Source organism: Penicillium bovifimosum (genome assembly GCF_028826915.1).
Source record: "Penicillium bovifimosum strain IBT 22155 chromosome Unknown utg000002l_segment0_segment0, whole genome shotgun sequence".
NCBI classification, from domain to species: domain Eukaryota; kingdom Fungi; phylum Ascomycota; class Eurotiomycetes; order Eurotiales; family Aspergillaceae; genus Penicillium; species Penicillium bovifimosum.
The window spans coordinates 3603036-3616028 of NW_026622711.1; the positions used below are offsets into that span (position 1 = coordinate 3603036).

At 51.6% G+C, this 12993-nt stretch overlaps 5 protein-coding genes across 5 annotated transcripts; 3 read left to right on the plus strand and 2 right to left on the minus strand.

The window, feature by feature from the left end:
• Positions 1-119: 119 nt before the first annotated feature.
• Positions 120-2270, plus strand: N7515_002555 (VPS9 domain-containing protein; the record flags this gene model as incomplete). Its single annotated transcript, XM_056663299.1, has 2 exons — positions 120-349; positions 416-2270. The coding sequence occupies 2 exons, from the start codon at positions 120-122 to the stop codon at positions 2268-2270; spliced, it is 2085 nt and encodes a 694-aa protein (XP_056525412.1).
• Positions 2271-4210: 1940 nt separating this feature from the next.
• N7515_002556 (uncharacterized protein) lies at positions 4211-5809 on the minus strand (the record flags this gene model as incomplete). The annotated part of the gene is made up of 1 exon (XM_056663300.1): positions 4211-5809. The coding sequence occupies one exon, from the start codon at positions 5807-5809 to the stop codon at positions 4211-4213; it is 1599 nt and encodes a 532-aa protein (XP_056525413.1).
• Positions 5810-6351: 542 nt separating this feature from the next.
• On the minus strand, positions 6352-7650 carry N7515_002557 (uncharacterized protein; the record flags this gene model as incomplete). Its single annotated transcript, XM_056663301.1, has 1 exon — positions 6352-7650. The coding sequence occupies one exon, from the start codon at positions 7648-7650 to the stop codon at positions 6352-6354; it is 1299 nt and encodes a 432-aa protein (XP_056525414.1).
• Positions 7651-8472: 822 nt separating this feature from the next.
• N7515_002558 (RING-H2 finger protein) lies at positions 8473-11110 on the plus strand (the record flags this gene model as incomplete). Its single annotated transcript, XM_056663302.1, has 3 exons — positions 8473-10587; positions 10645-10920; positions 10979-11110. 3 exons carry the CDS (start codon positions 8473-8475, stop codon positions 11108-11110), a joined length of 2523 nt encoding a protein of 840 aa, XP_056525415.1.
• A 635-nt stretch (positions 11111-11745) lies between these two features.
• On the plus strand, positions 11746-12497 carry N7515_002559 (phosphoribosylglycinamide formyltransferase; the record flags this gene model as incomplete). The annotated part of the gene is made up of 2 exons (XM_056663303.1): positions 11746-12156; positions 12237-12497. 2 exons carry the CDS (start codon positions 11746-11748, stop codon positions 12495-12497), a joined length of 672 nt encoding a protein of 223 aa, XP_056525416.1.
• Positions 12498-12993: the final 496 nt, after the last annotated feature.

Here is a 12993-nt window from a genome sequence, read left to right on the forward strand (position 1 = left end):
TGACAGTGGAGACACGCCGTTGCTAGTGCCCTATCCCCATCGCCCCTGGGCCTGAAATGCCTAGCCCCTCTGAACATGGTCTTAAGCCTCACTTACATCCAGTACAGCCATTCAGCAGGATGGAGGGCTCCGATGCGAAAAATTCCCCTACCGAGGGGGGCTCCCAAACAATACCTTTAGCATCGACTGCAAGCTGTGAAGAACCGGAAAATGGCCCTGACGTCTTTGAACGACGGGACTCCGCAGAATCTCAAGTCGATGCGCACACGGATGAAGGTTTCGTGCTTTCGCGCAGCTTGCAGGATCCCTCAGAGGAGCTGCCGATTGAGCTAATCAGCCTGGCAGACCGGTGAGTGAGGTTCCTGATTTCTACGTTTGCACGTTTTTCTGACCTGACAACTCTGCCTCTACTTAGTTTCGTGAATTCACTGAGCGCCAAAGTACACAGCTCACCTCCCTCGATCGAAAGGATCTCCGAGCTTTTCCAAGTCTTCTACAGCCGCGCCGAATCCCACATTGCCACGCACATATCTGCTCTAATCACTCGTATCAACCGGGACGTCGCTCCCCAGACCCCCGCAAAAGCTCCGAGGGGAAGCGCACTATCAAAACTCAGCAGCAAACGTTCCCAAGACGATGTCAGGTCAGGGGCTTCAGGTCGCCAAATGCTGACCGCGTCTGAAGTAGCCGAAAAGCGAAAGGCTCGTAAATCCCTTGAGATTAAAAGGATTGCGTTGGAGGAAGCTGCGGAACGAAGGGTCTGCGAGCTGGTATACGATAAATTATGGAGGCACAAAACTACATTAGATGATGTGCGGGATGAAAAACTGCGTTCTAAGACTGCTGCTTTGCTGCTGGTCGGCATTAACCTGAAAGATCTTGGGATCGATATAGATTTTGAGGCGATTGAACAGCAGAAACAGGATGAGGCGAACGAATACCTCGCTCAGGCTCGAGAATATCTCGCGAAGATGAACGACTACAAATACCCCCTCGGAAAGCTTCAGCAGCTTGCAGCAGCGCACAAGGCTATTGTTGATGCCCTGACTAAACTTCTACCGTCTTCGTCATCGGCAGATGAAATTCTACCTACGCTGATATATTCACTTGTGACGTGTCCTCCTGAAGGAATCAACATTGTCAGCAACCTGGTCTTCATCCAGCGGTTCAGATCTTCGAGTAAAATCGATGGAGAGACAGCTTACTGTTTGACCAACCTCGAGGCTGCAATAAGCTTTTTGGAAAATGTCGATCTTTCTACGTTGCGCGCCGATGAGCTGCAGGATGGCCCTGTCAAAACTCCCAGTGAGACAACTCCATCCTCAGAGCGTATCGATCCTTTCCGGCCCTCCAAGGAGACTACAACCTCTTCTGTTACGGCTGTATCTGCGTCACCAGAGTTGTCCATACCAGAAAGCAAGGAACCTCTCACCACATTACCTACCCCTCGACCCTCCGCCACACCGCAACAACGCCGTCTCAGCAACATTTTCCAACCACCGTCTAAAGTGCTCGGGGCTGCAAATGATGCTGTCCGTACCACCGCCGATCAAAGTCTCAAGAATATCAGTGCTACTCTAGACAGCAGTTTCAATTTCCTGTTTGGCCGTTTGAGGGAAATGCAAAACATACAAGGATCTGGCCAGGAGGGAAGCGGACCAGTATTGCCGAAGACATTGGCCGAGGCTCGCCGCCTAATGACCCTGCCTTCTCCCTCTGCCACCAATCAACCACTGACACAGGAGGATATCGCAGCAATCAACTCTGTTTCTGTGGATGAAAGCACACCCCCACGCAGCAGTTCAGGGCCCACGGATCTCTCCAGTAATGGTCCTACCACTCGAGATCGAAGCGTAGACAGCACCAGAACGCAAGGAAGCGACAAAAAGTCCATTGCCACATCACTGCGAGAAGAGATCTCATCACATCCCGCCGTCAGCCCCACCACTCCGTTGGAATCCATGCGGTACTTTGGCAACACGCTCAATCCGCTGAACCATATACCTGGTATGATGAAGAGCTTTGGCCGCAATACACCTGAGACTCCCAGCGGCCGGTCCGTATCTCCATCTGGGTTTGATAGATTCAAGTCATCACCTATTTCGGCCGACGGCGCTACTAGCGCTGCCGCCACCCCTTCTTCGAGAATTGATCCTCCGATTCAGCGCTTCCTTGAGACACAGGACGTCCACGATCTCCGGATCGGAGATGTAGCTGTACTATTGGAGGACTATAAGAGACTCGCTGCTGCGATGCAGAAGTATCTATAGATCTGTTGTGGATACTTGGTCTGTTTGGAACACATCTTTTGTTTTCATCTCATTTCGTCTCCTAAGGTTATTGATTGGCATGAGATAAGACAACACCTGGGCTTGAATATGCTTGTATTATGAGCTAGCGGCATTATCATAGGTGTTCCGTTTCCGTCTCGTTTCGGCGAACAAAGGGTTAGATTGCATAGCTTTGGCCAATGAGTCATGCATTGTCAACGTTTTCACATTCCTTTCGTGTGCCATGATTCAAGCACCTGCAACGTTACACGCAACTCCGTGGTTGTGCAGTTGATGTATCATGTGCGTTTGATTAACTATATGGGATGAAACACCCATGACTCATAAGGACATCTGCAATGCCGTCGACCGTTTGGCGGTGACTTCCAACAAACCTTACCCATCCTTTCTGATGGCCAGCAAGGGCGTGCCAATACGGTAGCAGCATGTCTCCAATATGCATCAGTCTGGCCTTCCTTGCAAATACGAACGCCACCAGAAAGGATGGGTAAGGTTTGTTGGAAGTCACCGCCAAACGGTCGACGGCATTGCAGATGTCCTTATGAGTCATGGGTGTTTCATCCCATATAGTTAATCAAACGCACATGATACATCAACTGCGCAGCCACGGAGTTGCGTGTAACGTTGCAGGTGCTTGAATCATGGCACACGAAAGGAATGTGAAAACGTTTATGAGCGGTACGGCTTCCAGGAAGTAGAAGAGCAGCGACACCGGTAGAGGCAACGCATAGAACAATATCAGCTCTGGCGCGGTAGTACGCGGCAAGGGCACGGTAGAGAAAAGTCTTGCCTATAATAGGAGTATTAGCGAACATCATAAGCGTATTAAGACATATGGAGAGAAATACCCGTGCCGCCAGCGCCTTCTCGTTCTTGTTTTGCACAGAAAACTCGATGGCGACGGGCTCGGTCAGAGGAAAAGCGCGTGGCACAGCGCATACAGAAAAGTATGAAAGGCATGATTGACACGAAATGAAAGCCTTGGAAGGCAGGGAAAGCGGTGATAAAGTATGGGGCAGTGGAAAGTGGAAGGGATGAAAGCTCAACAGAGGGTAGGCACATGCTACATAAGTATAGGAAGTCGTCAGTACTTGGTGGCGTTCGCATTACGAAGAAGATTTACATCGCGGAGCGGAAGTGACTGAGATTGGTGGAAGGGGAAAGCTAAATAAAGGAAGAAACTGTAGGTCCGGAGTAATGGCAGGAAAGAACAGTGGCATGAAGTTAGATTACAGTAGTAAAAGAGGAAGAGACGTCGGTGGCTGTACAGAACAGTGAATGGACACAGATAGAGGAAGAAGACGGTGGACGGGGTAAAGGGTGATTGGAGAAGGGTAAAGAGGCCAACGAAGGACGAAGCAGTGATTGGTGAGGAAGAAGCTGGAAAAGGTGGACGGAACGGGGATTGGAGAATGATGTAGGGAAAGGACAGTGGACAGAAGGGTGATTGGAGAAGGGCATAGCACCGTAGAGGGCGCAACAATGGAGAGAACAGTGATTGGAGAAGAGGAGGCAGAAAAGGGAGGAAAAGGAAAGCGGTAGAAAAGGCCGCAGAATACAAAACGGAGTATGATTGGTGCAGACAGAAAATTGGGAGTATGATTGGATTAGATGGAGCATGTTCGCTAAGTATTCTTATGACTCTTATGATTCTTATGATTCTTATGATAATCATATTTCATTCGAGCAAAGATGATCGTTCAGGACAGGGTATGAATGGGCACTTGATCATCTATAAGTAAAATCCCTAAACAAACGAAAGGAAAACATGAAATCATAATTGGGGTATTGAGCATATAACACAGTATGAAAATCAAGTCCCGCGGTAGGTCATATTGTGGTTAAGGTAGGGTTGGAACACACTTCTCTTGGACAGCTGAAGGGCTAAGAAAGGCCTTGCTTAACAAGAGTGGCAGTCGTCACTCAGTGTTGGCTTGATAGCGTCCGCGCAAAACCTCTGCACCCCCGGTTCTCATCTCGGTCAATTTGTTCGTCAATTCCGAGCCTTCTTTTTCGAGTTGGTCATGACGGCGCTTTATTTCGCTTTCAAACACAGCAGCGGTTTGACGACGGGCGCGCCGTAGGTTTTTCATGTTGGAGAGGAGATGGGTGAAACGGTCAATTATTTGGTCACCACAGTCCTCCCATTCATCCATAGTCATGTGTGACAGATATGTCTGGCGCTCTTCTTCTGTCAGAGCCAACAAGTGAGAAACGGCATTTTTGGGCTCCTGGGTGTCGGGGACAAATGGTGGGTTTGGAGGTAAGGAGGGCGATTTAACAGGCGGCGGGGGCGTGGGGGATTTGTCAAAGGGCTCAGCCTGCAGCTCGGAGAATGATTTCTGGTAAAGCAGCTCTGGAGGGTAGTCTGCTTCAAGCGATCGTTTTCTGGAATGGATAACAGTGTTGCGACGGCCTCTATTTGAGCGCTCGTTGAGCTCGTGTGCAGAGAAGGGGTCGTGCATTGTTTCGTCGATGTCGAGATCGGTCAAACTAGTCATGTCGAAGGCATTGGTTGAATGCCCGCCGCTTTCCCGTCTTGAATCGGCGCGTATGGTGTGATCCATACCGTCATCATCACTTCCACCGTCTTCTTCCATGTGCTCCTGGAATGCTGTGATGCTGAGGGTCCTGGCACCCTCCGGCAGGGGATGCGAATTATGCCGAGTAGGAGATGAATCAAGTTGTTGGTCAAGCTGTTCAAGCAGCGAAGGCTTCGGTGGACTGAACCGTGTTCTAGGGGTGGCCGACGTGCTGTGCGGGAGAAGGATCTTTCTAGGTCCTGTAGGGGGAAGCATTTGACCCAGTTTCCGCGGCTTAGACTTGGGCGGAGCTTGAGCCTGGCGCTCGGGATCAGAGTCTGTACCAGTAGCCTGACGCGAAGAGGTCCTTTTTCGGCTGGCGGACCAGAAATTCTCCAATCGCTTGCTCAACGGCTCGTCGGTCGTACGCGGTTTATGCGACCCATGCCAGTCGCCTGTTTCCGTGTTTTCATCGTCTCCACCAACGGATGAAGGTATCGGACTTCCAAAGGCATCGAGGTCATCTGAATTGAATCCAGCCTTGTGCATGGCTTGATCGCCCAGCCCCTCATACCAGTTAGATCCGTAAGGATGTCGTGCAGGCCGGTGTTGGTACATCGGCTTTGGATTAGGATTGGCGTAAGCAGCATTGGTACTCGATGCTGCCTGGGACTTGTTATCATCATATCCGTCAACGCTTGTTCCCGCCACAGTCGAATCGTCGATTGCCTCAACGTCAGTATCGAACGCGTCCCTGCTGCGCTGCGCATCCTGTGCAGGAAGAGTGCGGGGTTGGTTTGGAAACTGAGATGTTCCATGAAAATCTACCGGGCCACCTCTACCATTGACACCGGCAGGACCCGGGCCGAGTAATGGTGTGACTGGAACCTCGACTCTGGCCTGTTCGGCACGTTGCTGGCGTAACTGAGCAGCTTTATCGGTGACTCCGGGAGGTTGTCCACCTTCTTTAGAGTGAACATAATCACCTACCCCCATCGTAAAAGGGCTGATTATTGAAAAGGATTGGACAAGAAAATGTCTTGTTTCCAAAGACGTTGGAGAAACTGAAGGGGATCCAGTCTCTTAAGGGTGTTGGGGCAGACGCGATATCAGCGCGTGGTCACGTGTGAGCCACTTTAAACATCTCCAGCCTGCCAGGCGGCCAGGCCTCGCCGCCTCATCTACTGCGTAGAAAGGACCCCATTCGAGGAAGTGTTAGCGGGGGTGGGACCAGCTTGATTTCATACACAAATTCGCAGTAAAAGGCGGTATGAAGAATGCACAGCACAGCCATTACTCGTGTGTGTGAAAATTTGCTGCCACTCAACGGCTCTTCCCACTTCAATTCCTACTGTAGGTGTGGTTCTTATGGGCTACGCACGTAGGTGACCAGCCTCGCTACATCTCCCCACCTGTGTCAAGCATAGATATTGTCTCGAATGCAAGTTGAAAACTGGTTATATATGGGATTGGGGGGTATATTGAACAATATTGTACATGAAGAGCTCCATGACAAAGGCAAGAACTCCAGGATCATCTTAATAAAAAGTGTCATCATCGATATGAAGGTTCTCCAGATTGTATGCCACGCTCCGGCCTCGTTTCTTGGCCTTCTCGAAGAGCTCGATTGACCTTTGCAGTTCGACTGTTTTCCTCTCCGTTGCAAGCCTGTGCTGACGTCTCGCTTCAAGAGAGCCCGGAGATTCATCCATGAGCATCCGGTCGTGGTCATCGGTTTCTTCAAAGCCTATTGGTAAGGATAGCGCAGAGATCAATAGATCACCAATCCACAGAGAAATCATCCCTCGGAGCTCCAGCAATTCAGGCGAGTCGGAGTAAGGGGGAGAGTTTAGGAGCTGGTCCAGTCGTGCAGCAATCTGCTGCGCCTGTTCCAACTCCCGTGCTCTAATTGCGCTCACCGCAGCGTCGGTCTTCTTGTGTGAGTTCTGGCCATGGCTAAATTCAGATTCGGAGTCTTCGTCCCCCGAAAAACCATCGGAATCTTCTTCCTGGTGAAGAGAAACATTCTTCCTAGCCATCTTGCTTTCTTCCTGGGCCATATACACCCACAGTCCAAACATTGCAGGGTAGAAATGCAGAGAGGAGATAGACTGTGGTGAGACTTTAGTGTAAGGATGGTTAAGGATAAGTCGTTCGTAGTAATCCTTGGCTTCCGCGAAGCCCTTGGTGGTGAATGTAAACGGCGTAGTTTCTGCTGCATTCGGCACCTTGCTGGTACCAGGGTCGGCTGAGATTTCTTGTTGACCTCGTCGCAGCAATATCTCAGCACCGATGCCCCATCTTGCTTCGTTGCGAACATCCATTCGGAACCCTCGATACTCTTCACGCAGAATCAGGCCCCAGGCTCTCCCGGCCCGTATATAGTCACCTTGAAGCATACATCGATGTAGAATAGCTGTCAATACTCCAAGGTGTTGGAAGCGAATGTTGCCTTGCTGGGCCGACTGAGGAGGGTAGATCGGACTGGATAATGCTGCCAAGGCTTTGACGCGGCGAGAGGCACTGTCTCTTTTCAATTGCTCTTCTTTGTCTGGCGCATGAGGGAAATGGCCCTTCGGTAACTCCTGATTGAAAGGGAAACCGGCAATTCGGTATTGATGAGATTCATTCGGCGTCAATACCAAGGAAGCCTCGCCGGGCTCAAACTCCGTAGCCGAGCTGACATCTGTCGTTTCTTGGGCATCGAGTTCATCCTCACTCCAAGCTACATTCTTGCGTTTCTTTTGGCGGTCAAATCTAGATACGCGAGAGCCGGGCGGATGGAGCCATGGCGGGATTGGTAGTGAGAAAACCGAAGACGACGGCGTAGACGCCATATGCTCTGGAGATGGCGTCTTCCATGCGCCGCCAAACAAAGGAATTGTCGTCGCAGAGTTAGTATCAAAGTCCAGGCTGCGATTACCCGAACCTTTGCCGCCGCTTTGCGCATTTGTCAGAAAGACGGGTGGTGGAAGATGACGGAATAAAAAGTTGGTGGCCTGAGGCAGTCGAGTTTAAGCAAAGCAGGCAAACATTGTGGATCACTTATCGCAGGCGCGGGTTATCAACTGCTTGCTTTGACGTTACTTCTCTACTTCTCCTTTTTCTTTCCCCTCTATTTTCCCCTTTCATTTTGTCCAGCGTCTTGCCTTCTCTCCTTCGCACTTGACAGCCGCTGGCATCCCCTCCTTGAGTGTCCCTACATTGACTCTCTCGGATCAGACTCGGCGGTTATACAGCTCGGAGTGTGGGCTGTTCCTGGACCTGGCAGACAGTCTGAGACTATTGGCTGCTGTCGCTCGTATCAGGCAGTGAACTTGCCTTTCTGGCTTCGTCCCTGTTACAAACCACCCGATAGTCGCCACCTCCCCGTCCGCCCTCTCCTTTGCCTCAACGGTTCGACACCTAAGGACGCAGAACCTCCGAGAATCGACTACCTCGATCCGACGTTCCGAACGGGAGAGCAAGTCATCTTTCACTCGCCACAAGTGCACTTTGGATTTGGATTTCACTTGGTTTAGACTTGGTTTTGACTTGGCGCTTTCATTGCCCTAGGATCCATCACAACACCGGCACGGTCGCCGCTGCTAGACATATGGTTCTCGCATGGCAATGAATGGTCGTTGACACTTACTTCCAACTAACGCCAGTCTGTTACTATGGGCCAGTCGTCTTCCACACAACGTACCCTATCTGACACTGGCTATTCCGCACACCTTACTCCTTTCTCGACGCGACGTGGTTCTGGGACAAGGAATGAAAACATGAATCATCGACAGACGGCTGAACACAACGGAGATGGTGGCTTCTCGTCAGGCACCGACATGAGCATACACAACAGTGACGATCAAGACATGTCATCTGCACGCCCGGACGACCTTCCAGAACCATGGCAGCAGCCCACACGATCTTCCGGTGGATTTTCACACCCCATGCGGAGCATCGAAGAGGAAAATGGGCCCGAGTACGAGATGCCATCGCGGGAATATCGCACCGCTGCATTTGCTCGAATGGCAGCACGGAGGCAATCAACCATGTCACGGCTGGGCTCTAGGCTCCTTCCCAATTCAGTCATTCGTGGACTTCTCAGCAGCCAAGAAGAGACTCCGGCCGAGGGACATGCACATCGGTATGGGTTTGGTCCTACGCCCGTCCCAAGAGCTGAGACTGCCCATACCACTGGCCGTTTCAGTCCGTTCAATTCGCTCAGCTCCAGAGGGATCACTCGGCGGCGGTCAGTCCGTCCGCCATATGTCGTTGCACCCCGTGCAGAGTCTGCCGGGATTCCAGATACACCAGCAATTCCGACATATATTGACTCTTCTCAATTGCCTGAGCCTACAAGAGCATCCTGGCGGCGCAGTGTGCGGTTACAACGCATGCGCCATTCGATCTCATCGCCCATATCTCACATGTTCGGTCAGCCACACTCAGACTTGGGGCCTTTCGAAAGCGCAGAACATCCTTTGTCAGATCCGGTGTTTGGTGATACAGCTATGGACACTCGCTCAGATTACGGTGAACCGCCTCATGAACTTGATTCGGTGGAACCAGCGATCCAGGCCGAGGGCCCGGTCACTGGTCCGGCTCCTGGCCCTCCAAGTCCTGCATTGATGCGACGACTGCCTGGTATTATTCGAGCGAGGTCTTCCAGAGTTTTGCGACGAGAGGAACAAACTCCTCTTTCAAGGGTCCTTCAGCTCGCTGCGGCCGCAATTGCAGCTCAGCTATCTGGTACTGCCGGTCCTGCGTTACCTAACATTCAGGCTTTAGGAAATGATGGACTAGATGGCTCCTTGGAAAATTTCATTCAGAGTTTGCAACACGCGACTTCTGCTCAGGCTCAGCCAACAGCAACAGGGGAGGGACCAAGCAACACCGCAAACGATGCACCCTCGCATCCTGTCAACTTCTTGCGCGTCTTTAGATTTGCCAACACAGATTCTCCGGTAGGCTCTGGCTCTTCAGAGCAGACCGACAATGGCGTTGGAAATAGTGGGGCCCAGACCGATGGACTGGACATTGACGAACCTGCAGAAGGCGAAGGGCGAACAGTGACACTGGTTGTCGTCGGGGTCCGATCGGTGCCGTCTGGGACTGCTGGGATTGGAGGGACTGGTGAACAGCAGCAGCCTGCAAGTGCGGGCCCCGGCCTGGATGCTCTACTCGGCCTACCATTCTTGCCGCCTAACAGTGTCCCACGTCCGCCAGGTGGCATTGGTGAATCTACGCAACGGGAAGATAGACATTCCAGATTGACCTTTTCTCGACGGCCTGGCGTAGGTCCAGAGTTCCCACGTCCGTCAATCCCCAATCCTTCCAGAAGATTGTCAGATACTGGGCCTCATTCTGCATTCCCCCACCCCTCTGGTTTCTCCGAAAGCCCTCCAGGACCTCACCCGCCCCCTTCTACCCCAGCTGAACAGGGCATCACCGCCTTGTCTTCTGGCACTTCTACTCCCAGCCGGAGACCGTCCTCCGCTTCAGCCATAGCTCCGGACGTTCTGCCCCATCTCCGTCAAGGTCCGGCGATGCAGCCCATGGCGGAGTCCGCGGAAGAGCAGTTGCCATTCAATACTGCCCGTCAACGACGCCGAAGCGATTCTGAGTATGCTCGCCATCGAGCACTCGGCTCCGGTGCTGTTCGACGTAATGGCATGGTTGAGCCCGATCAACCCCCGCCGAGTGGAGGTCGCAGCTGGCTGATTTATGTCGTCGGAACTAACCTTTCTGAAAATCACCCTGCGTTGACGACCCCGAGTCTTTTCACCGACGTAAGCCGGCCCTCACTACCTTTATTCACAACCTGCTGGCTAACACTTCTCAAATAGAACCCAACCTACGAGGATATGATCCTGCTTTCATCACTGTTGGGCCCAGCTAAACCTCCCGTTGCCTCACAGACCGACGTCAATTCTGCCGGAGGATTATTCCGTCTTGTTGAGTACGCTGGCTCATTGGTCGCAGAAGCTGTGCAAGGCGCAGGCTCCATTCAAATACAGGATGGGGAGAGGTGTTTGATCTGTTTGAGCGATTATGAAGTGGCCGATGAAGTGCGACAACTAGGGAAATGCAAACATGTCTTCCACCAAGAATGTATCGACCAGGTCCGTTACATTTTCTCGTCTTGTCTTGATTTTGCTCCATTGCTAACTCATGTTTTAGTGGCTGACCACTGGGCGAAACTCCTGTCCCCTGTGCCGAGGGCAAGGTGTAAAGGAGACTGCCAGCAACGATATCGGAGTCCGTCCTGCGCCCAATTCTGCTCCGCCCGCTACGGACGACACAGCTGTCTAAATCCTTCTGCTCACCTTTCTAGCAAGCTGGGTAACGCCGGTCGTTTGAGAAACTCTCCACCCCGACTTTGACTCCTTTCTTCTTCCAGCCTTAGCATCAAGCGTTTTATCTTAGAGCTTCTTAACGACTTTATTCCCAAGGATATCCCCATTGCATGCCAGTTTGTGCATTGTTTTCTGCTGTTGTTCATGTTCGGGCTATTGTATGCTGTACTCTCGGGGGTCTGGAACCAAGGAATCCCTGCTATGTACATACACTGTAGTTATCAGAGGATGCCTAGTATCATTTTCTTTTAAAATTGTCGAAATCGCCTCGGTATTGAGTATTTATCTGTCTCTTACTTGGGCCATCTCTAACGACTGCCCACTCCGCCGGGGCCCCGCGGCTGAATTATGTAAGTCCAAAAAAATTCCCCGGTGTCGGGCTCAACCTCTTCAACTCTGATTGCTTGCGCCAGCGATTCGCTTCAATTACTTCTTATTGTGATAGCATTCATCGACTCATCATTGCCGTGGAATAGTTCAATTGGACAGTCGTACCCGCCGTTCAACCTACAAAGTCCGCCAAATCACCAAACCACGGGAACCCCGCCATACATCCCACCAGAGCTACCTCCGAACCTTCCACACGCCATCATGACCTCTCCCATCCGTGTTACAGTCCTTATATCCGGCAATGGCTCGAACCTGCAAGCTGTGATTGACAAAGTGGCTGCCGGCCAGCTAAACGCCACAATCATCCGCGTCATCTCCAACCGCAAGACCGCGTTCGGCCTCGAGCGCGCAAGCAAAGCCAACATTCCCACGCACTACCACAACCTCGTCAAGTACAAGAAGCAGCATCCCGCCACTCCTGAGGGTGTCCAGCTTGCGCGCGAGGAATACGACGCCGAGCTTGCAAGGCTGATCCTTGCCGATGCACCTGCGCTCGTCGTCTGTCTTGGGTTCATGCATATTCTGTCGCCGCAGTTCTTGGAGCCTTTGGAGGCCGCTAAAACGAGGATTATTAACTTGCATCCCGCCCTGCCGGGGGCGTTCAATGGAGTCGTAAGTCACCGTTTCCGTGTGGAAGTACTGTCTTGTTAGTTGGATGAGTTGCTAACCGCTCACTTCGTTCCGGTCAATAGAATGCGATCGAGCGTGCTCATGCTGCGTGGCTGGAGGGTAAGATTGACAAGACCGGTGTGATGATACACGATGTCATCTCCGAAGTGGATATGGGGAACCCCATTTTGGTGCGGGAGATTCCTTTCCAGAAAGGCCAGGACGAGAATCTCGAGGTCTTTGAAACCCGAGTTCATGAGACCGAGTGGGCGGTTGTGATCGAAGGGGTTGACAAAGTGTTGAAGGAATTGGCGGCTCAGAAACAAACCGCCTCGAGTGCATGAATACCCCCCTGTATCTTGAATGACATTATAGTATCGGATACCGGGCAAAAGGATACCACGCTCTCTCGAGCCCGTTGACCCGCCAGGGCTACAGATCCCCGATTGATACCGTCCGGGGTTGTTGACGATTTATGACTATCCCATGTATGATTTCAGACAAAAAGAGATGACCATATTGCATGCTACATCTCAGTTCTTTTTCTCCTTTTTCTCCTTTTTCTCCTTTTTCTCCTTTTTCTCCTTTTTTTTCTTTTCGGCTTCGAAATGTCATTTTGAACAGAGCCGCAGCCGGGGAGTCGGGGATCATTTTAGTGAGACAAGACGAAGATATCCGCCACAGAAGTCCGAGAGAAGTCAACTTTGTCGAGATTGCCGGTCCAATATCCATGTCAAAGGCAGTTACATCTGTCTCGTGGTGAATAGCCAACGAAAGAGGGCCGGGGGGTAAATGGAGGACGATAAATGGGTCCGCAAAGGCCATCGGATTTATCCTTGA